Source organism: Hypanus sabinus, chromosome 16 (genome assembly GCF_030144855.1).
Source record: "Hypanus sabinus isolate sHypSab1 chromosome 16, sHypSab1.hap1, whole genome shotgun sequence".
NCBI lineage: Eukaryota > Metazoa > Chordata > Chondrichthyes > Myliobatiformes > Dasyatidae > Hypanus > Hypanus sabinus.
The window spans coordinates 25,925,505-25,949,638 of NC_082721.1; the positions used below are offsets into that span (position 1 = coordinate 25,925,505).

The 24,134-nt window shown below is 44.4% G+C and overlaps 1 protein-coding gene across 3 annotated transcripts in view; it reads left to right on the top strand.

The window, feature by feature from the left end:
• cpamd8 (C3 and PZP like alpha-2-macroglobulin domain containing 8) overlaps positions 1-24,134 on the top strand; it is a 103,174-nt gene that overhangs the window by 44,520 nt on the left and 34,520 nt on the right. For 2 of the 3 annotated variants that reach the window (XM_059991354.1, XM_059991353.1), the window contains exons 28-34: positions 8,076-8,232; positions 8,912-8,986; positions 12,748-12,913; positions 15,264-15,350; positions 15,981-16,117; positions 17,100-17,255; positions 22,612-22,674. In XM_059991354.1, the coding sequence (XP_059847337.1) occupies positions 8,076-8,232; positions 8,912-8,986; positions 12,748-12,913; positions 15,264-15,350; positions 15,981-16,117; positions 17,100-17,255; positions 22,612-22,674 (841 nt within the window). Of the gene's footprint in view, positions 1-8,075; positions 8,233-8,911; positions 8,987-12,747; positions 12,914-15,263; positions 15,351-15,980; positions 16,118-17,099; positions 17,332-22,611; positions 22,675-24,134 lie in introns of all 3 variants that reach the window. The other variant, XR_009516070.1, reaches the window with a different exon arrangement.

The following is a 24,134-nucleotide window of genomic DNA, read 5'->3' on the forward strand; positions in this document are numbered from 1 at the left end:
CGCAATTGAAAATTCGATCTATTGAAGGCCATTCATAATTCCAGGTGTTGTTCTTGATCCTCTTCCTGGATTTGTCTAACTGCAAAGGTCATAGCAAAGTGCCTTGTGATGCTCTGAAGCCACACTGGGACTTGGGAGAATGTCGTCTGCAAAAGGAAGTGTTTAATTTAGTTGGGTTCTAACAAGAATCTTCGCAGTGATGAAGAGGCTGACAATGCATTAATCGTTACCACGATCAGTCCTATATCCCTTTATAAAATGGTGATGGTTAGCATTGTGTAGGTCAGTGAGGTTCACTAGGACAGGTTTTAAGGAGCAACAAATTGGGCTTCTTTGTCTGTGTTTCAATCTAATCAAATCAAGTTTAATTATCATTCAGACCGTACTGGGATACAGTCAAACGAGCCAGTGTTCCTCTGGGGTCCAGAGGCATGGCATACATTCAAAATAGAGAGGAAAAAAAAACAAACACACATTGTTACACAAGAGAACACGTGTATAGTCCAAGTCCCTGAGTAACGTGATGGTACAGCTCCTGGCAATCCAGCTGTCCTTCTGCCAGTCTGGCACTAGAGGGCAGCACTCTCGGGAGAGGCCAGCTCTCAGCCAAGCACAGATTCCTTGCTACAACTGAGGCCACACTGCTGACTTGTCGCCAGTCTCACCATCAAACAAGGGAAGCAGGCCTGCGGCATCTCGCATTATCCAACAGGGTCTTGCGATTGCAGGAGAACTTTCCAAGACAGTCACTCACAGTTACACTGCACGCTGCTTTTGCACACCAACTCCAGTGTCTTCCAGTAGCAGGCAGCAGCATGGTCAGCTCATCCGACCCTTTCCCGGCCGAGCGCCGGCTTCTCCTTCGACAATCCAGCCGGCAGCTCCGAACAGCGAACAGATCACTGGTGCAGTAGGCCTGCTGTACTCATTGATCTTGGAGTACAGTATAGTCTGACAACCATAAAAAATACAATTAGACAAATGCACCTTTGGTTGGCCCCCAAGAGGCTGTTGAGTTTGAACATGCTGCCATCTTAGCATCTTACAAATCAACTGTGTTTTTCCGAGGTCATTTTTACGCTCGACCATTAGGCTCTATAATGAGTCAACCTATAGCCAGGGAAGTGGTGACCCCCTCCTGAGGTAACTTGTTTTTTATTCTTTCTTTGTTCCCTTCTAATATTTGTAAACCTGTGAACTTGGAATGCTGTTGTGACACTCTTAATTTCCTTTGGGATCAATAAAATATCTATCTCTCTACCCCAGCTTTCCAAATTCCAATGTTTCCCTATTGGAACTTGATACTTTATCTCTCTCCAGCTATTTAATTGGTGAGAGAATGCTGAGAGACAGAATGAAGGTGTTAACAATCACAGGAATGAGGATGTGAAGTTCAGATCACCATGAGAGCAAGCTGTACGCAGGATTCACAAGCAGAGAAACTGTCAACCTCTTACCAAAATCTGTTTGGACTTACTCAAACACCATGAATAGTTCTGGTCTCCACTTTTCAGAGGCATCAGGAAAGAGGGATAATGATTCACCCTTACTTGACACTCTTGTTAATCTAGAACCTATCAACCTCTACTTTAAATATACTTAACCTCCACAGTTGTATATGGCAAATAATTGCATCCCTGCCTAAAGAAATGCCTCCTCATTACTGTTCTAAAAGTACTTCAAAGACTCTTCCACAATTTGAATCATCCTCTGCTTGTCCACTTTATCAATATTCGGTAGGTTTCAATGTGATCCCGCCCCCCCATTATTCTAAACTCCAGCAAGTAAGATCCAGAGTCATCATTACATTAACCCCTTCATTCCCAGGATCATTCCTGTAAACTTCCTTAGGTCCCTCTCCAATGCCAGCACATCCTTTCTTTGATATGGGACCCAGAACTCCTCACAATACTCCAAATGTGGTCTGATCAATTCCTTGTAAAGCCTCAACATTACATCCTCACTTTTATATTTTGGTCCTCTTGAAATGAATGTTAACATTGCATCTGCCTTCCTTACTACCAACTTAAACTGCAAGTTAACCTTTAGGGAATCCTGCAGAAGGACTCCCAAGTCCAGGTATGGAGGGTGGTTGGGAAGTCTCAGATGGGGAGGAGAGGCAAAGAAGAGTAAGTGAGTGAGTGGTGAAGGATTTGTAGAAGGGTTGGAGTCTAGAGATGGGAAAGGGACTTCTGATTCATGTATGCTACTTTTAATTTTCTTAGTATGACTTTAAGAAAGGTAATGTTTTCTTAATTGCATCTATAAGATTCAGCTTCATCTGTTAACCCCCATAACCTTTCAATCAGGAATGATTCCACGATGTTAGGAAACTAGCCTGTATTCCACTGTCAATATCTTGAGGGTATAATTCTGGCCTGGGTAATCGGCTGGTCTGTGATTAGTGTGATGCTGAAATGTCTCTTGTTTGGATGATGTCATTGGCTCTGTGCCAAAGCTCCACCTTTTCCTGAGGGCATGAATAACGGAGCAAATTGACTGGAGCAGATCGCAAGATACAATCACCAAACAGTGCTGTGGCTCATTGTCAAAGCCCCATCCCTGCACACATGAAACTGTAGTGCTGTACGGGGAAACCCAACGTTTGCCAAGACATTTCATGGTTCGATCAATGAGAAGGAGAGAAAAGCTAACAATTTTTAAATCTTGGCTTATGGCCCAGACAGAATTCCATTCAGAGATTTAGCCTGGGCTTTTTTTTTGCCAGGACATTCATGGTGAAATGTCTTTGGATTACAGGTGAACATTGGGAACAGCTGCAGTTGACTTTTTACAATCTCATCTCCCTTGAGACCCAAAGCTTGCTTTTCTCCCCTTAGTGACTTTTTTATTATCAATTGATGGCATTATATTGCTCAAGAAGGTTGGTGGGGAAGGTATACCCCATCCAGAGTGTAAGTGAGCCCCATAGAGTGTTGCCTGGGCAGCGAGTGAGTCTTGGTTTATGGGAAGCCTCTGCCCAGCTGGAATTTTCCCATGGCAAAGCAGTGAGTCCCAAGGGAAGAATAGGCTACCTGGACTTCACCCTCCCCGGTTCCTTTTTCAGATTTTTGCTCTATCAACTGCAATTGCACCCCACTAGGCTTATGCTGGTACAAGGGTTGAAATCCAGGCCAGGAGAGATCTATCCCAAGGTTGCCATGGGAAGCAAGGGAAGAAATAACTGAACCCTGTCGGAGATCTTTCCATCTTCACTAGACACAATGAGGTGCCAGAAGACTGAAAGTCAGCTAATGTTTCTTTATTTCAGAAGGCCGATAGGAACACACCAGGCAGTTACAAGCCAGTGAGTCTTATTCCTAATACGAGTTTGTAAACGTATATGGCAGATAAAGTTGATCCTTATGTCGGAGGCAGGAAAATTATTGGAGAAAATTCTCAGGGATAGGATTTATGTACATTTGGAAAGACTGGGGCTGATAAAAGGTAGTCAGCATAGCTTTGAGTGGGCAAAATCCCATCTTACTAATTTGAGCAGATTGATGAAGGAAGGTCAATAGGTGCTGTCTGTATCGAATTTGAGGTCCCACATTATATGCTGGTCCAAAGGGTTTAAGTTCAAGATCAGGTTTCATTGTCATTCAGCCATACATGAATATCCATGAATACAGGCAAACGGAATGGCGTTCCTCCAGGGCCAAGATGCAAATCGTAGTACACACAAGGCATATATAGCACACGTTTCACAACATATGCTGGTGATATTAAACCTGATAAGGCAGTAGTGAACAGTCACAGACAAAAAAATGTGCAAATCCTTGAGCTTCGTGTCCTGTAGATTGATGGTGCATGGATGCTGTTGTCCAAGAACAAGCCTGCAGCAGTCCGTAGACAAACGCGATCCAGCTTGTCTTCCACCGAGCGCATACTGGAGGGCAGCACCAATGAAAGGGGTCAGTCTCCACGCAGCATGGACCCCAGACCACCTCTGGCATCTCTCCTCTGTGTGGCTGCAACGGCTGACCCATGGGCACGAGAGCCTAGGCTGCACTACAACCAAGGCCAAGTAACTCCGCTGCCGTCAGTCTCATCAATAAACTGGTGAACTGCCAGTATTCTGCATTACAGTGTGTTAACAGGGTCTTGCTATTCCAGGAAAAACATCAGTCGGCCACATCCCTAGACAATCACTCACACAGTTTGTTAGACTGCACGCCATGTCCGCGTGCCGACTGCAATGCCTTTTAAGTAGCAGGCGGCAACACGATCCGCACCAAGTCCAGCTCCTCCACTATCGAGCAACTCACTAGAGGGGTAGACCAGCAGTACTCTATCTTCTTAATAATCAGCACTATTGTGTGATCGTGAAAAAAGATGTAAAGGATGAACAATTTCACCTTTGGTTGGATACTGAGTGACTGTTGTGACCATGCATGCTGCCACCTTACTGGAAGTTCAAAGCAAGTTAAGGTACATGAGATCCAAGGCAAGCTGGCTAATTCAATCCAAAATTGCTATGATAGGCAGCAGAGTGGGGGAGATGATAGAAAGATATTCTTCTGATTAAGATGGCACCAGCAAGCTACACGACCAAGTGTGACATCCCTCAGTCAGTTCACAAAACAACTAGATTCGCTTTGTTTACTTCATCTTTTTCTTTCAAATGTGGTTCTGCTGCTGTTGGGTCCTGTGATCTACATTTTGGTGTTTCCTCGGGCCGATAGATCAATTAGCACTTTGCTGTTTCTGAGGGTGTTCGGCAAGGTTTCGAGCAGAGTGAGCAGCCTGGTGGCGGAGCTTGAGCCTGAGCCCACGATGGACTCCATTTCCCGCTGATCCCATTGATTAAAGCATTAAGGAAGACTGAAATCAAGAAAGAGAAGAAGACGGGCAGGTGTGCTGCGTGTGACCAGTCTCTCCCTCCCCCCCCCCTCTCTTGCTGCCCCCGGAGGAAGGTGCCTGTGTACGAATGGTGTCTCTCTCGTTCTCATCTGATGCTGCTGGAGGATGGGGCTGGAGTCAAGAGTCTTGGGCAAGGTTTCAATCAATGGAAATTCTGTGTTGGACTCTGTAGTTCAGGTTATGATGTGCTTCTAGTTTCTGGTCGATCCTTCTGCTCCTGTTTTGTGCGAGTTTGATCGGGGTGGACTGGCGCTGCTGCCTGCCGATAGCGAGTGACACGGTGCTGGATTGAACTGAACTGAATGTAACTGAACTCTTTCAATGGCTTTGTGATTAGGTGTTTTGTATCCTTGTTTTTCACTCAATTTTTGCCATTTGTGCAATTTATTTTTTGAGTGTTGGGAATTTGATGTTTTCCTTTCAACAGGATCCATGAATTTCTTTGTTTCGTGGCTGTCTGTGGGAAGATGAATCTCAGTGTGGTATATACTTCACACATTCTTTGACAGTAAATGTACTTTAAATCTTTGAATCTTTAATTAAAATTCTAAAACCCGATACAATCATTTAGACAAGGCGTAGAAGGATACAGTTCTAATCCTCATGGCACGAAGGTCAATTTCTCAAATTTCTGGTAATTGTCCTTCCCCCACCTTCCTTCTCCATCTCCAATACCCATTCCAATTTCCCTCCCTTACATTATCTCCTTACCTGCCCATCACCTCCCTCTGGTGCTCCTCTCCCTTCCCTTTCTTCCATGGACTCCTGTCACATGCCCCCTTCTCCAGCTCTTTACTTCACCGCTCCCCCTCTCCCAGTTCCTTCTATCAACTACTACCTTGTATATCTTCCTCCCCTCCTGCCATCTTCTCACTCTGACTTCTCATTCTTTTTCTTCAGTCTTGATGTAGGGTCTCGGCCTAAAACGTCGACTGTTTACTTCTCTCCGTCGATGCTGCCTGGCCTGCTGAGTTCCTCCAGCATCTTGTGTGTGTCGCTTAGGCAAATAGGATTGGTATAGGTGGGCGAATTGAGCACGTGTGGTTCAGGAGAAAGCAGTGTCGAATTTGCTGCGGTGCCATCCACTGTTGAACGTTTATTGTCTGATTTTGCTGGTGGTTTGGTCTCTAAGGTGAGGCATCTGCCAGGCTTGGTCTCCCAGAGCACCTCAGGCCAGCACTTGCAGTTTTATTTTATATATAGCGTGGGCCGAATTGTGGCCCCCTTCGAGGTATTGGAATGGATCAGAGGAACACAGAACAGCCAAACCCCAAACAGTTAGATCAATGGGCAGGGTTGAGTCCCAGTGGCAAAGCTGTTGGGCTGTTTTTTGTTCCGACGCATGTATCCCAAAGAAGCCAATGACCTCACAGTCACTTGATGGGAGGTCAGTGCCTTTGAAGATGGACACAAGGGAATCGTAGCATCTGATTTGGGCACGGGGTAGCCCCTTTGTGATGGAATTTTTTTTAAGCAAGGGTGAACTGGCTTGTTCCATGAGCTCCTGGGAATTGATATTGAAAGAGTTTGGGTAACTTTTAAGTTTCCCTTCATTCAGCCAAAGATATTTTATTGGTTATAGAACTGAGTCAGGTAGGTGCAGCTGAAATACAGAGGACTCATGGTGCTGTTGATTAAGTAACCAGGCTCAAGGGGTTGAATTGCTATCTCCTGCTTCCATGTTTAACATGACATGAACTAAAACAATGGTACAGTGCAAATCTTCAACTCTGAGTTGCAGGAAAGGGTACAATAGATCTTCATCGTTGGAATCTAGTCCATTCAATAAACATTTGACAATTCTCTTTAGTCGCTGAAATGGAATCAACTGCTTTAGTGCGTTAACCAACACAGCACACAAAACCAGATGTAAACAGCTATTGTGGAGACACACTCTCAGTTCTGTTGCAGAGCCACTGACCTTTCCTGCCCCCCACAGCCAAGTCTATGTAAAATACCAGAGTAAGTCATTTGAGAGAGGTAGCAACCCCTTGCACAATGCCTGGCGCGATTCAGTCCCTCACCGTGAAAGATTGTGACAGGCCGTTACTTAACACTTGAAAAATTCACTGCGGGCTGTTGGTTAAACGGCGAGTCCCTCCCACTGCGTTAAGGGCAGGGGGTAATAATAGCATGATTCAGTAGTTGAGAGACTGCGCGCTCCCTTTCCCTCCCTCTCTCTCTCTCTCTCTCTGGCGAATCTGCTGTGAGCTGCAAAGGCCTAGGAGTCATTAGCAGCAGTTTTCTTAATAGGTATTGGGGCCTCAGGGGAGTTTTAAAGCACAGACCCAATCTTGCAATTTTAACATTTAACCCGAGATGCCAGTTTAGTTGTGAAAGTTCTCTTTCCCTAAACAAGTCTTTCTAATCACTCATTATGTTGACGTCATTTACAAAAAAAAAACTCACACATAGCTTATTTTCAGAGAGTTTAATCTTAGCCTGAATCTGAGCTTCCATTCGGATTGACTCAGCCACACCAACGATTTGCAGAGTTCGCTGATGCCTTGAGTTGGTCAGCAGAAAGGTTTTTACTGCCCTATTCCCAACTTGCCCACTCAACTTCCATCAACATCAGCACTTCCTGGGATTGAGTGGAGCAGCAGGGACATTCCCTCTTCTGGATAATCATTCAACATGTTGAGTGTGTGTGTGTGTACGTGTACACATTTAAACTGTCTTTGAAAAGCGGTCAAGGTAAATTCCTGTATCCCTGGCCCCCTCTCTATTACCTAGCTAATATCCATACTCCCCTTTAATGAATCAGTGATCAAGTGTTAAGGGCATCACTTCAAGTTCAAGTTTATTGTCATTCAACATGTATACATATAGCCAACTGAAAAAATGTTCCTCTGGGTCAGCGTGCACATGTGCACGGGCCTGTGTACATATGTTCCACACACAACACATAAAATGATATCACCACAAGTAATAGTTTCCAGCATTAGGTGCATTTATGACACAAGTAAAAAAGTAAACAGTACAATGCTACTGGCACTTCATGTGTGATGAGACCTGGGTAGTGGCAGGGAGTTTAGCAGTCTCATGGCCTGGGGGAAGAAGCTATTTCGACCCCTAACAGTTCTTGTTCTAATGCTACAGTATCTCCTGACTTAAAACTCAATAATTTTTAACTCTGCCGGTGTGTTGTGTTTGGAGTCAGAGCAAGCAAAGTTAATGTCTCCTTCCTGCGTATCTCTTATTTCTCCTAGGCTGACGGCGTTTGTACTGAAATCCTTCGCACAGTCCCGTGGGTTTATTTACATTGACCTGAAGGAACTCGCCACGGCCAAGGAATGGATTATACAGCATCAGCAGGAAGATGGCTCATTCCCTGCGGTTGGGCGCATTCTGAACAAGGACATCCAGGTAATTCCATGGGTGGCCTCTCCCACAAGAATATCACCACGTTCACCAAAACAATGCACTTGGGAGAGGCAGAAGGATAGAGGGAGAGGGTAAGTGTAGATGGGGAACGTGAAGGGATTGGACTCCGTTGGGATGCGATTTATAAATGCCTTTGTGTATTGGTGAACTTCAACCGATTTGTACATCTTTTTGGTAAAATCATCGACAACAAGTAGGGTGGATGAGTGATTACATATTTGGATACCAAAGGGTGACAGTTGTTACATAAATGTGCACAAGTGAATTATGTTTTATCTGCGTTGTGTGACTGCGTGTCAAATAGGATCTACTAATATTAGTGCATCTGGCTAAAACAGTCACCATTGCCCCCAGCTGTGGCTGGTCAGTGATTTCTGTTGGCCAACACTGCGTTACAACAAGGTCCATCTCCCTGTTCAGGTGGATGTTAAAGATCCCACGGCAACTAATCGATGAAGAGCAGGGGAGTCCTTCGGGTGTCTTGGCCGACATTTCTCCCTCCACCAACACAACCAAAGCAGTTTGGCTGGTCAGTGATCAGATTGCTGTTTGTGGGATCTTTCTGTGTGTGATTGCCTGTTTGTACTGTTGACCTCTAAGTTCCAGGGCCAAACTTGACATCAGCAATGATTTCCTTATTCTGATATTTATATATATATAGGGTGGAGTCCATGGGAAGATCTCATTGACTGCCTATGTTGTTACTGCACTTCTGGAGACTGGCATCGCCTCTGAGGTATGGTTGAGTTTCTCACACAGCTTTTTTTGTTTTTTCTGGTAATTGGTTGAAGTGTGGATGGAATGGGAAGACCCTCAACAGACATGACCTGTGTTGTGATGGAAATGAGAAAGATTCTTTGGGTCTCACAGGCAAGAGCTCTGGACACACAGTGTTAACAATAAGGAGTTTTTTTACAAGGGGAGAAAAAGCTTGGGACCAACACAAGCAGCTACAATATTCGCACAAACACGTTTAGAACAGACGTGCGTGGGAAAAGTCTGGTCGGCAGTACAATACACGGGAAAACGGTGTGGGGACAGAGTACAGGTACACATACAATCAAGGGAAAAGTAACTACAATACCTGCCATCCCTTGACTATCAGCAGGCACGGCTCTTTGCTAAAGAGACAACAATAAACGTTCCCACAACCCTGTTCAATGCACAGCTCACCACACACCTCCAGCGCTGTTCTGCAGTCTTCAGCCTGGGGTGAAGCAGGGTGCTCCCTCGAGGATGGCAAAAAGAGAGCGAGCCAAGCACATGTAGCACCCTTTATAGGTCAGGGGGCTGGAGGGTCCAGCCCAGGTGATTCACCAGGGGGCCAACGGCTTGGTGCTAGATGGGTTAATCCAATTAAGGTGGCCAGTGGTTAAGTATTAAGTTGGGAGGGGTGAAATGTTGACTGCCAGGTAGTGTGACTTCCGACCGGGTGGAGCAGTGCTGTCACGTGACAGGCATGGCTCTCTGGATACAACCTGTGTCTTTAGAAGCAGAACAATCCCGTGAAAGGCTATGTTGGCCTGATTGACATTGTCCTGCAAAGTTCTGGACTGAAGGTCCCTCGAGTTACCCAAATCCAACATGCTCTCTGATGGGCTCCCAATGTTTTGGGGAGTTCAGTGACTCTTCCCAATACAATGGAATGAACAGCAGGTTTAATAAGGAAAATGATAAAACCAGAATATGTCTTAATATCCACATTACTTGTCTCTACTGTCAAAATCAAAGTCAAGGTAAACTTAGTATAAAAGTATGTGTATGTCGCTGTAAACTATCCTGAGATTCATTGTAATACAGGCACTAACAGAACAATAAAGACAAAGTGATCTAAATTAATTACAAATATAAAACACAAAATAGTTGATTGCGTTAAGTTTTCACCCCCTTTAATATGCTGCACCAAATCATCACTGGTGCAGCCAATTGGTTTTAGAGGTCACATAATTAGTTAAATGGATCACCAGTGTGCAGTCAAGGTGTTTCAATTGAATGTAGTAAACCTGTATCTGGAAGGTGCAATTGCTGGTGAGTCAGTATCCTAGCAAGAATTACACCATGAAAACAAAAGAACACTCCAAGCAACTCTGCAGAAAAGGTTATTGAAAAGCACAAGTCAGGAGATGGATGCAAGGAAATCTCCAAGTCACTGAATACCCCTTGGAATACAGCTATCATCAAGAAATGGAAAGAATATGACACAGCTATAAATCTGTCTAGAGCAGGTCATCCTCAAAAACTGAGTGACCGTGCAGGAAGGGACTAGTGAGGGAGGCCACCGAGAGACCTGTGATAACTCCGGAGGACTTGCAAGCTTCAGTGGCTGAGATGGGAGAGACTGTGCATACGACAACTGTTGCCCGAGTGCTTCACCAGACACAGTTTTATGGGAGAGTAGCAAAGAGAAAGCCACTGTTGAGGGGGAAAAAAGTCAGACGAAATCTCAGGAAGTGTCTGCCACAGGCATGTGGGAGATTTTGAAATCAGGTACTGCAGTCTGATGAAACCAAAATAGAGCTTTTTGGCCATCAGTATCAGAAAAGCCAATTTAAATCCACTGTGATTGTTGTAAAACAATAAAACATGAAAACTTCCTAGAGGGGGTGAATACTTTTTATAGACACTGTATCTATACAATATCTGTACAATAGATATTGTGTGTGTGTGTGTGTGTGTGTATCTTAGAAAATAAAAAGTGATTCTGTGGGTCGTTAATCAGTTCAGAGTTAAGGTGAGCGAAATTATCAATATTTGTTCAGGAGCTTAATGGTAATAAGGTAATTACTGTTCCTGAACCTGGTGGTGTGGTCACCCAGTGGAACATATTATTTACATAGCATTTAACATTTCTAATGTGGAGTGTACTAGAGAGATTTGTTTTGGGCAAAGAGGATATATGCACACTGTGACATCAAAACCAGTGAAAGGAGAACAGTTTAAACATGGAAGCTTGCTTAACATTGTCCCGTTAAATCCTGTCAAGGCAGGAACACCCTAAAATGTTCTGATCCAGATGTTTGATCACATAGTTCTAAACAACTCTGTTCAGTTGTCATTAGGGTAAGTGGAATGAAAGGGTCAATAGGATCTGACAGATGAACACTAATTAGGTAGAGTTAATCCTGTTTCAGTCACTGATTGTAATTTGAAGAGGTTTGCAATGGGGATGGACACAGGTTAACAAGGGCCGGAGGGGATTCCATGGGTTTGTTAAACAGGGAACTGGAAGAAAGTATGAATTCCTTGAATTCCTAATTTCTCAGGCACTTGCTGCTCTCTCTCCCTCTCCACATCAGCTCTCAAGGGGTCAGGAAACAGGAAGCAACTAAAGCTCTTAAATCTGTGTCCTCACCAGCAGGATACAGGGAGCTGGCAATAATCAGAGGAACAGCAAGATTCACCTGCTTGTACAGTCCAACCTCACATGCCTCAAACCAGAGACTGAACACTGATATAGCCTGTCTTTCCCAAACCTGCCCATCTTTGGCGTATTTGTGATTAAATGAAATTGTTGCTACTCCCTGCAAGCAACTGTGGGCTCAGGCTGAGAAACTAGTGCTCGTTCAAAAGATTAGTGCAGTTCGAGAGAATGAGAGAGACGACAATGTGCCTGATAAATGGAGGGAGAGAGAGAGGTGATGGGGTGGGTGGAGGGGAAGAAAGCACACATCATGTACTCAATAGACGGTAAGATAGCAAGCATGCAGTCAGACTGAGTGAGGAAGCAGAGGACACCAAGTGTCTGATACGGAGAAACAGCTTCACAGCAGTTACCTCATAGACAGAGAGAAAGAGCTTGCTGTTAGTTTATAAGAATGGTAAAGAGAGAGATGTATAGAGATGGTGATCTAATAGACAGGCAAAGTTACTTGTGCATGACAGGCAGAGAGAGGGGGGATAGGTAGATAGATAGGTGAGAAGGCACGTGTACAAAAGAAAGAGATGGGTGAGAGGCATTGTTCCCTCTAATTTTTTTTTAAACAGCTACATGGACCAGCCATTGCTCTGAACAGGCAATTTTTACATGACCTGCAAACTGTGCGGCACTTTAAATGTTAAGAAAACTCCAGCTGCGTGGCAACAAAGGCTATGTGCCCGGAAGCATTTCGGTTACCGTATGGCCACGCACCACGCAGATTAAAGGGAGCAATGGTGGGAAGTCATTGCATGAGAGAGAGAGAAATGGGTGGGAAGCCAAATACCCAAAAGAAAGAGAGAGTGCACCTGCCAGCTGACTGAAAGAGAAGAACTAGAGAAAATAGTGTGCTGGGTTCCTAACAGGCAGTTCGGAAAAATAAAAAGCACCGTGTACACAACATAATGAAAACAAGAGTGTTGTGTGCCTGATCGACAGAGACAAGAGAGGGGGAGGTTGAAGGTATTGAATGTCCTTTGGTCTGGGAGAAGAATGATGTCTATCAGGACAGGAAAACCTGTCCTGAATGAAGATTGTACATTTTTAGTTGTTGCTTTCTCCTCTATATTTTGTTGTTTTAGGAGGAAAAAGCTGCAGTTGGAAAGGCTAAACATTTCCTGGAAGCAAACATGTACTCAGCAGATGATCCATACACCACAGCCCTCTCTGCCTATGCACTGACCCTGCTCCGGAGCAAGCACGCGCCAGCCGCACTGAGAAAACTCAACAACATGGCAATTATGCAAGGTGCGTCCAAGCCCGTGCTGCCTGGATGTATACAACCACAGCAACGTATCAGAATGAGGTTTTCAAAATCTCCATCAAATATATTAATTCAAAGTTACCTACGGAGATATTTGGGCATGTGAGTGAGAGCTTTGAGATGTGTTTTAAAGGATTGGAGAAAGGGAGAGAAACTAAGAGATTTAATGTGAGAATTCAGGAACATAGAGCCCGGAAAATGATGCCACTGTGGTGAAACGATTAAAAGGGTAATGAAGAGGTAGAATCCAAGAAGCTTAGGTGTCAGGGGAGTTGTAGGACTTCAAGTAGATAGGGAGGGTTGAGGCTGTGGAAGTGAGGTGTTGGTTAGTCAGCACACAGTGATGGGACTTGAGGCAAGTTTTGACACAGGCAGCAAGGTTTTGTGTGATTTGAAACTTGTGGAGAGAAGGGCAAGATAGGCCAGGCAGAAGAACTTTAGATTGATGAAGTGTAAAGACACTGAGGGCAAGGAAGCTGGTGAGCTGGGGTGAAGTTGTTAGTTTTGCGGCAGAGGAAGAGGTGCAAATATCAGGTTTGCAACTGAGATGACACCAGATTTGCTAGCAGTCTGGTTCAGTTGCAGGCAGAGGGATGGAGTATTGGCAAGAATCCACCTTAAATGATGATGGTGTCCCCTCTTTGTGATAGAGTTTATGTTACCTGGATGAAAATGTATATGCATGGATTAGTAAGTTTACAGATGATATGAAAATGAACATTAATTTCTCTACAACACACACAAAATGCTGGTGGAACACAGCAGGCCAGGCAGCATCTATAGGGAGAAGCGCTGTCAATGTTTCGGGCTGAGACCCTTCGTCAGGACTAACAGAAAGGAAAGATAGTAAGAGATTTGAAAGTAGGAGGGGGGAGGGGGAAATGCAAAATGATAGGAGAAGACCGGAGGGGGTGGGATGAAGCTGGGAGCTGGAAAGGTGATTGGCAAAAGTGATACAGAGCTGGAGAAGGGAAAGGATCATGGGACGGGAGGCCTAGGGAGAAAGAAAGGTGGAGAGGAGCACCAGAGGGAGATGGAGAACAGGCAGAGTGATGGGCAGAGAGAGAGAAAAAAAGAGGGGGGGGATAAAACTAAATATATCAGGGATGGAGTAAGAAGGGGAGGAGGGGCATTAACGGAAGTTAGAGAAGTCAATGTTCATGCCATCAGGTTGGAGGCTACCCAGCCGGTATATGAGGTGTTGTCCCTCCAACCTGAGTGTGGCCTCATCTTGACAGTAGAGGAGGCCATGGATAGACATATCAGAATGGGAATGGGATGCGGAATTAAAATGTGTGGCCACTGGGAGATCCTGCTTTCTCTGGCAGACAGAGCGTAGGTGTTCAGTGAAACAGTCTCCCAGTCTGCATCGGGTATCACCAATATATGAAAGGCCACACGGGGAGCACCGGACGCAGTATACCAAATCCACCCCCTACCCCTTCAGTCTTTTCGCATTTCCGAGCGCGAGTCCCCTCTTACCTTCTCTTCTCCTCACCTGCCTATCACTTCCCTCTGGTGCCTGTCTTCCTTTCCTTTCTTCCACGTCCCACTGTCCTGTCCTGTCCTGTCCTTCCTCTTCAGCCCTTTACCTCTTCCACCCATTGCCTCCCAGCTTCGAACTTCATCCCCCATCCCCACCCACCCACCCACCTTCTCCCTCACCTGGTTTCATCTATCACCTGCCAGCTTGCATTCCTTCCCTTCCCTCCACCTTATTCTGGCTTCTTCCCTGAAGGGTCCAAAATAGGTTCCCAGAACTAGATTTCGTGGACTGGGACTGCTGTGTGAGATTTCTTTAAATAACAACAGTGCAGGTCTTGTGAGTATTATGCTGAAAGAGAGTCATCTAGTTTAGTGATGGTGTGATGGAGAACTGGATAGACTAGAGAATCAGGAGCTTCCCCCTTCCCTGACACCAGCTCAGCCAGGAAAACACTGGATTGGTTCGAATGGCTGAGCAATTGGGAGAATCTGTAATGTGCATCAAATTGGCCTGGATTTTGTCTCAGACGCACTTAAATGAAGGTGCGATACACACGGTTGTTTCCAAAATGAATAACCCGCCAAACACAGGGGTGGTTTTGGAATCCCACAGCACAGGAAAGGCCATTTATTCCAATGTACTTGTACTGGCCTCAAACTGTTTTCGTATAACCATGTAAATTAGATCACTTAATTGACATATTGTATTTGATTACTTTGTGAAATCTTTTATGGAATCTGACCTTTCAGGAGGTATCTCAGATCGTAACTATCATAAGTAAGGTGTGGGGGTGGGGGAGGAATCTCTCCCTTTTTTGTGAATGCATTCATTTACTGTCTGAATTGTAGATGGTTTCACACACTGGAGTCTGATGGGCACCACAGTCACGGATGAGGATACATTTATGGGTTTCAATGATGGCCTCTCGCAGTCAGGTAAGGCACGACTTTGGGACGCCGGCGCGGCCCACCTGTTAAATCTGTAGTTGGTACACAGGTTTTCAATCATGTCCTCTGTCCATGCAGGGGAAGTCCCTATCATCAGTCACAACCAGAGGGGCTCAAACACTGCTCAGGAACGGGGGTGGGGGGCAAAAGCTGTAGACACCATAGGAATCAGAAATGAAAATAGAAAAATGCCTGAAATATAGTAGGTTGTATCTGTAGGAAGATGTTTCTCTCGTTTTTTTTTCTCTCCCCAGAGATGGGGCTTGAGCTGCTGAGCATTTTCTGTATTTTTTTTTATTGAAGAATTGGGAATTGTGCACTAAGAGGTATCTCACACCATGGGGCAGGGATCTATACTGTGGGTTGTGTGTAATGAGGATGGAGCTTGCACTGAAGTATTCACATTATGTGGAGGAGTAACGGAAACTGTGTTACTATACGAGAGAAGGGTTTTCTCTCAAGGTTAAGGCTCCAATGTTGATGGAGGAGGGGTTTGCAATAATTTTGATCACTCTGTGTAGCTCCGCAGTCACTTCACAAGCAGGAGTGCAAGGCAGGAAGCTGATTAAGTGATTGTGATTGTTCTGTGAATCTGCCTCTCATGTCTCCTATTCACAGTCGTGTCAGCAGAGGTGGAGATGACAGCCTATGCCCTCCTCACCTACACCTCCCTTGGGGACGTGGCATCAGCCCTTCCCGTCGTGAAATGGCTCTCACAGCAACGCAATGCACTGGGAGGATTCTCGTCCACACAGGTAAACTCACCCATCGCTTGCAATTCACAGGTGAATGTACACACTGCAGGTCAGTACATGGGTGTACGAGCTCATGTTTGGGTAAATTTGCATTGTATCAGTTTGTAATGGGTAAAAATGCAAAACCATTGGACATTATACATGTAAACAAACTGCAGACCAATAATACTGGTAGGTATGAAGTAGTCTCGGTATTTGATAAAATGAGATACAGCTGGCATCATATTGAAACCCCTTTTGGAGGAAGAGGCCTGTTCGATCCAGTGCTACATGACATTTTAGATGCTAAAGATCAAAGGACAATTCCATATTTACAATGCATCTACAATGCCTCCTTTGAACTACACACAACCTGCTCACCTCCCTCTTTGCACCCACACCACAGACACCCAAATTAATTTTAATCAGCACTGTTTGGTCTTCCCATTAACTGTAATTCATGACCCTTGGGAACCCATTGTTCAGAGCTGCACTTTCAATTTAACCTACAGTCCATATTCAGATTTGAAGATTGGCAGCTGAAATTATTTGCTATATGTGCTAACCACAAAACGCCCTAACAGTGTGTAAAAATACTAAGCCATTGGACACTATACATGTAAGCAAGTTGCAGGCCAATAACAGGGAAACATGCAACCCCTCAGTTTTGCATGGGAAAGCTTCCTTAAACTGATGGTTGGTACACTGGTATTTGCACAAACAATACACGCATAGACACAAAGGTTCTGCTGATGCTCTAAATACAGAGCAACACACAGAATATTGGAGGAGCATAGCAGATAAGGCAGCATCTATGAAGAGGAATAAAAAGTTGACATTTCGGGCTGAGAGTCTTCATCAGGACATGTATAGACACACATCCCCGTGGTAGATGCACACAGGCCCCTCCCTCTCTTGCCTGTTTAGTTTCATTTGGTGGAGTGTGTGAGTTGAATGTGTGGCCCAGAGTTTGTGGAACTATTACCATTTAATCTCTTTCCAGGATACCTGTGTAGCCCTGCAGGCACTGTCGGAGTATGCCATCCTCTCCTATGTTGGAGGGGTCAATCTCACTATCTCACTTGCATCAACGAATCTGGACTTCCAGGAATCCTTTGAGCTCAACAGGGACAACAAGAAGATTCTGCAGACAGCGGCGGTGAGAAGCAGTCAGTCTCCTGTTGTGAAAGCACACGTTTCAATTTCACACTTCTACACGTGAAAGAGTAAAGCGTGTGAGTGTGTAGACTGGCTAAATCTGTGCAAAGGAAGTGGTGTAAATGTACGTGAAGTCGTCTAGGTGGGAAGGGTTCATTAGTCAACAAGTTAGAGAGAGAGACCAATGCCGAGTAGAGAGAAGAGTTTACTTAAACTGTATTCTTATAAAATACAGTAAACAAAACTCCTGAGGAAATCTATAGAAAAGGCAGGATTATTGAGAAAATTACATGGAATGAAGGGAGCTCTGGAGCATAAATAATTTGTATAAAATCAGTCCCAATCACTCACTGTAGTGATTTCAGGGAAAATTGGTCAATCTTGCCACCAAAATTCTCCTTGGTGTCTCTGTCTATAGCAAACCCTGGAGAGTAGGGCAGGTATGTGAGAGTTAGTGGGTCGAGAAAATATTGTCTAATGGTAGGTGGAGATCAAGTGATGAGAGTAAAGAACAGTTTGAGTTAAGTCTGGAGTTTAGCAGCCAGAGAGCAGAGCTTGGGAGGTGGAAGAATCCTTGGAGAGGGATGCTAGGTTGTCAGATGCAGTGTTTGACCATCAGGTTGCAACTGTGAATGAGGAAAAGCAACAAGCTGGAAGAGCGGAGGGAGAATTCTCTGGTGCTGAAATGCCAATGGCATTTTGAAGATTAAGGTGGGGCAATTAAACTGGTGTGGCCAAGTTGTCATGGGGATTCAATCCTAAAGAATGTTGTTGCAGTATCTAAAGCACAGTGAGAGCGTTGTGTACAAGTATGGGCTCATGGCCCAAGGAAAGATACAGAAGTGCAGTGAAGGTTCACTAGAAGAATGAGGGGTGATCTCATTGAAATGTGCCAAAGGCTAACAGGGCCTACGAAGCTTGTGCAGAATTTGGGTTTCCCCTGGCAGGAGTGTCTACAGCCAGGGATCATAGTCTCAAAGTAAGCCATTCAAGATAGATTGAAAAGACATTTTTACATGCAGAGTATAATGTATGACTCTATTTCTTTTAGAGCAACACTACGTATTGATCTGTTGTCTATGCATGTGCATTGCTTTCTCTCTCTCTCTCTCTCTCTCGTTGCAATGTGAATACACCAATTAAAGCCATCTCCCACATGCATACTTTTATTTAATTGACACGCAGTTGTGCACAGACACAACAAATTGGCGACGAGTGAGAACTTGAACGTCAGAAAATATCATGAATGGCACCAGCAGTTACAGGACGAAACAGCAAGAGTTAAACAGCACAAGAAAGCCAAAGGACGCGTGAATGTTAGTGAAATCCAGTTTGAATTTGAAGTGAAAATAAAGTGGTGGTGGTTTCAGTCGGGAAAGTTGATGAATTTGATAGCACTGATGAAGGTTAGGAGTCATATATTGAGAGTGTGGAACTCTGTTGTAATGTGAACAACTTGGAGGAGCAAAAGAAAACCCCTAGACTTCTTAGCTTAATGGGCCCAAGAGCATACAGTCTCTTATGCAACCCAGTAACTCTGAAAAGACCGCAAGCAAGATGTTCGATGAAGTTGTTGCAATTTTACAAAACCACCTGAGCCCTAAACCACTGGTATTAGTGGAAAGATTTAGATTTTACAGAAGGAACCAGTCAGAGGATGAAAGCATTTCTGAATATGTTGCAGAATGGCACAAACTTTCCCAGTACTGTTACTTTAGAGATGGACTTTCTGATGCATTAAGGGACAGGATTGTATGTGGCATATATAGTCAAAGCACTCAAATGAAGCTCCTGGCAGAAAGAGTCCTAACCTTAGAACAGGCATTGACCATTGCAATATCATTAGAGACCACAGCAAAGGATGCAGCAAACTACAGTAAAGGTTAGAATGTGAAATGCACAAAATGTCCCTGAATGGTGCAAAAAGACAAAGATGTTATCGATGTGGCAAATCCTCCATGATGCAAATGACTGTTGGTTCAAAGAAAAAGTCTTCAGAGTGTCCCAGAGAGCCTCACATAGAGAGAGTGTGCAATGCAGACAAAAAGCACAACCGAGAGAAAAGGCTCAAACACAAAACTAAACAAATGCATAAGGTGACCAAATGTAAAACAGAATCAGACAACATAGAGTCTGACAAAGCTGAACTGTCATGCCTAGAACTGCATAGTATTGAAGCAGATAACAAAATCATTTGGATCACAATAGATGTGGCTGGCGTAAAACTGAAAATGGAGTTGGATACAGGGCCAGCTTTGCCCATAATTCCAGAGGCTGACTACAACAGACCATTTGCTAAGGTACCATTGGAGAAGACCTCAGTGATATCCAAGACTTGCACAGGTGAGAAAGTGTCTCCCAAAGGCAAACTGAAAGTAAATGGGATGTGCGGAGGCCAAACACAACAGGTAGAGCTTTATGTTTTGAAAAGTGAAGGGCCAGCACTTTTCGGAAATGAATGTTTGCAAAAAATCCAACTAGACTGGCACTGAGTCAAAGGTCTCAGTGTAACATCAATGGGCAACGGCAGCCCAAATGATAGCACTAACCAGAGACTGTCACAGCTGCTTGATGCTGATGAGAAGGTGTTTGAGAAGGGAATAGATAAACAGATCAATCGAAGGCTTGGCCAAAAGCTGCTTAGGGTGCCAAAAAGTTTAAAATGTACCCCAAGGCACTGTTACACCCGTGGGAGTGGCTGTCTTCACCATGGCAATGAGTACATTTTGACTTTACTGAGCTATTCATGAACTCCATGTTTCTGCAATCCCTTTTTACTGGGTGTCTCTGGAAATGCTGCTTGTTAGACCCTCGCTAACAGCCATTGGACTCCGTGGCAAGAAACACACCTTTCTCAGACTCCATACATATGTCTCGGGTGCTTTGGACTTTGGTCCTGCCAAATCCCTGAGGTTGGGTTGCCTCTCCCACCCAAACCCCGGTTTGTGTGAATGCAGTGTGATTTACTACTCCCGGCAATCGCCCATCGGCAAGAAATAACAGATCGTATGCTGCATACAATTATAAAGAATTATATTTAAGAGTGTTAACTTGAGCAAAGTTATTAAAAGAAAGAAGGGGGGGGGAAGCAAATAGGGCCCATTATTCTTAAACAGTCAAATGTGCACTTAAGTTGGAGCACATATTGAACTTGTCTGTTACTCGTGCGCTGGAACCTTGGTCTGTGTGAAAGCTCATACCACCTTCCGAATGTCACTCGAAATCCAGGTCTCCCACGGGAGTTTTGGTCCTTCCTCCATGAAGCCATTCATCTGCACAAAGCACCTTGTGCAACAGGGACGGGATCCTCAGTCATCTTCCCTCCCCTCTTCTCACAGCTCCCACCAAAAAGACCTCAACTCATACCTGTAGCCCTCACAAAACTTTTCCACCCAGCGTTCTCCAGAACCTTCTCCCAATTCCACCATCCTGATTGGATGACATCGCATTCCTAAGCTGAACACCAAAGGCTCTCATCTCTGCTCAAACCCAAAGAGGCTGAAAGCAGAGCAGATTGCTCTTACAGAACTGCTAAAATGAAATACCTACAACATAGCAGTAAAAATCTTAAACAGGGATTACATTTATGATTGCTGTGGATGCTCATTCGAAGTGGCCAGAGGTTATACAAATGAAGTCAACCAGCTCAGCAAAGCCTGTCTCTGCTCTGAGGACAATCTTTTGCCAGAAATGGCATAACAGAAGAAATTGTGAGTGACAACGGACCACAATACATGTCAGAAGAATTCCGATTGTTCATGAAGAAAAATGGCATCAGACATTTCAAGCCAGCTTCTCACCACTCAGCAACGAATGGGTTAGCTGAAAGATTTATTCAAACCTTCAAGAAGTCCATTAAAGTGTTGGACAAGGAGAACATTTCTGTACAGCACAAGGCAGACGTGTATCGGAACTCCGTTCATGCAACGGCAAATCAAACATCTGCAGTGCTGTTCATGAACAGGTTTCTGGGATCTCGCATTGACCTGAACCCAGATCTACAGAGGGAAGTGCAGAATAAACAGTTCAGCCAGTTGCCAAGTGAAGCAGCGAGAAACTTCGAGGTTGGACAGGAAATCCCAATGTGTGATTACTAAGAAGGCAAGTGGACACCTGATAGGATAGCTACAGTAACTGGACCACTGATATACACAGTGGATGTTGGAGATCAGACATGAAGACATCATGTGGACCAGCTAATGGATACTCAACCGAAGAACACACCCGAGTTGATTGCCTCCAATAAAACAGACAGACTACAGCCTTCGGACTTGCCTCTCAGTGATGATGTCACTGACAGCAATGTGACACTGGAAACAGAGAATGTTATCTTAGCCAAGACACCTCTCAAAACTGATGCCACTCCACAGGTACAGAGACACTATCCCGAAAGAAACAGAGCACCACCCAAAGGATTGAACCTTTAGAACTGTGAAGCTAGTTATGGAGTGTTATGCGAATTTGGAATATGGGCTTACGAAAGGGAAATTGAATGTTTTGTACATATATAGTTATATGTTGCACTAATCTAAAGGGGGAGGAAGTGTAAAGTTTGGATCTATTTCTTTTAGAGCAATGACCCCCCCCCCCAAACACTTCGTATTGATCTGTTGTCTACACATTAACATTGCTCTCTTTCATTGCAATGTGAATGCAGTCGTTAAAGCCATCTCGCGTGTGCATGCTTTTATTTAATATATATGTAGTTGTGCACAACACAACACAGAATGGTGAGTGATTGGAATTCCCAGCCCGAGAGGGCTGCGGAGGCACAGCTGTGAATGCATTCAAGGCATTGAGACTGGCAGGTTTTTAGATATTAAAGGAATAAAAGATTATGTGATTAGGCAAGAAGATGGCACTGAGGGAGAATATCACCCACGATCCAACTGAATGACAGAACAGGTACTAGGGACAAAACAACCTACTCCCGGTTCTGTTTCTTATGTAGTAAAGTTGGAAGGATTTTAAAGATTGGGGTAGAAGATGCAGTCATTCCTCTGGAGAAGATATTTTGTAGGCAGAGTGAGGAGTAGTCAAGGGGCAATGATGTAATGCTGATCGGCTTTGCAACAGTAGTTTTCAGTGAGATGCTGAGGAAAAGGTTGTCATGAACCAGTGGCAGATGTTTTAATGGATTCATAGCAGCAGTGGGGAGAAAAAAGAAAGCCTGATCTTGGGATAAATGAGAATCTGGGAATCTTGTTACACCCAAAATAAATTGTACTAAAACAGGGCAGGGTCTGCCTGAGGACTGAATCTTGCAAGGCTTGGATTTTGTTGAATTCTCTCAACTGCTACAGTAAAAACCATTGAAGATGTTCTGATATTTCTCTGTCTGCTCCCTGCCGTTCTAGATTCCAAGTGTTCCGACTGGTCTCTTTGTTAGTGCCAAGGGAGAAGGCTGCTGTTTGATGCAGGTAAGGATGAAAAATGGCCCTGTCATTTTTGAGTCCTCTGCTTCTTCTGCCTGAGATCCTGAATGCCAAATACTAGTTGAATCAGTGGAGAAGGAGGTCACGTGCTCCATTATAGATCATAAAACAGTACAGCACAGTGCAGACCCGTTAGTCCATGATGCTCTGCTGACCTGTACAAACCTACTCAACAATCAATCTAACTCTTCCTCCTACACAGCCTGTAACCCTCCATTTTTCTTACATCCATGTTCCTATCTAAGTCTCTTAAATATCTTTGCTGATATCAGTCTCTACCTCTACCCCAGCAGTACTTTCCAGGCACGTACCATTCTCCGTGTTTAAAGAAAAAAAGCAAGAAACTGCCTTTGACATCTCCCCTCACCTTAAATGGATGTTCTGCGGTATTAGCATTTGCTGCTTTGGGGGAAAAGAGGCACTAATTGTCCACCCCATCTATGCCACTCATAATCTTTACGCCTCTATCAAGTCGCTCCGCATCCTCCTTTGCTCTAAGGAGAAAAGACCAGCTTGCTCAAATTTTCTTTGTAAAACATGTTCTTGTAACGTTTAACACAGGGTGCATTTACGGCACAAGTTTAAAAAGTAAGTGGTATAGTGCTACTGGTGCTTTATATGTGATGAGATCTGAGTGGTGGCAGGGAGTTCAGTGGTCTCACAGCCTGGAGAAAGAGGCTGTTTCCTATCCTAACGGTCCTTGTCCTAATGCTACAGTACCTCTTGCCTGATGATAAGTGGGCAAGTGCTGCCAACACGACTGTGGTCTTTCTGTCAAGAAGTCCAAGATCTAGTTACAGAGAGAGGCGTTGAGATCCAATGAGGACAATTTACTCACTGGCTTCTGGGGGATGATCAGCTGAAGTAGATTAACAGCATCCTGGTGTGTGAGGCACAGTTTTCTCAGAGAAACAGCACGGATTGGAGGGCAGAGACGATGGCTTTGCCAGTGGACCAATTTGAGTGAAAGGGTCCAATGTAGTAGGAAGATGGGATTTAATGCAATCTATAACCAGTTGCTCAAAGCAATTCATTTTTGTTGGACAGTAGTTGTTAAGGCTGCTTACTATCACCTTCTTGGGTAGCAGGTTAATGATGGCTGCCTTGAAGCCTGCAGGGACAGTGAGAACAGTCTGTTAGAAGCCAACCATGGCTTCTGATTTGCCCTCACAGAGTTATGTTTAATAACAGGGACATCCTCAATGCACTTCTCTATGTAGCCAGTCACAGATCCCGCATATTCATCGTGATGGTCATAAGTAGCTGTCTCCCTGAACATATTCTGGTCTGTATTTTCAAAGCAGCCCTGTAATGCTGAGGTGGTCCCTTCTAGCCAGGTCTTTATCTTCCCCTGAACTGGTTTGACCAGTTCGATCCATTTCCATTTTGAAAGTTCTCTCAGAATCTACACGTACAGTTTACTTGAGATACCACATTATTGTGAC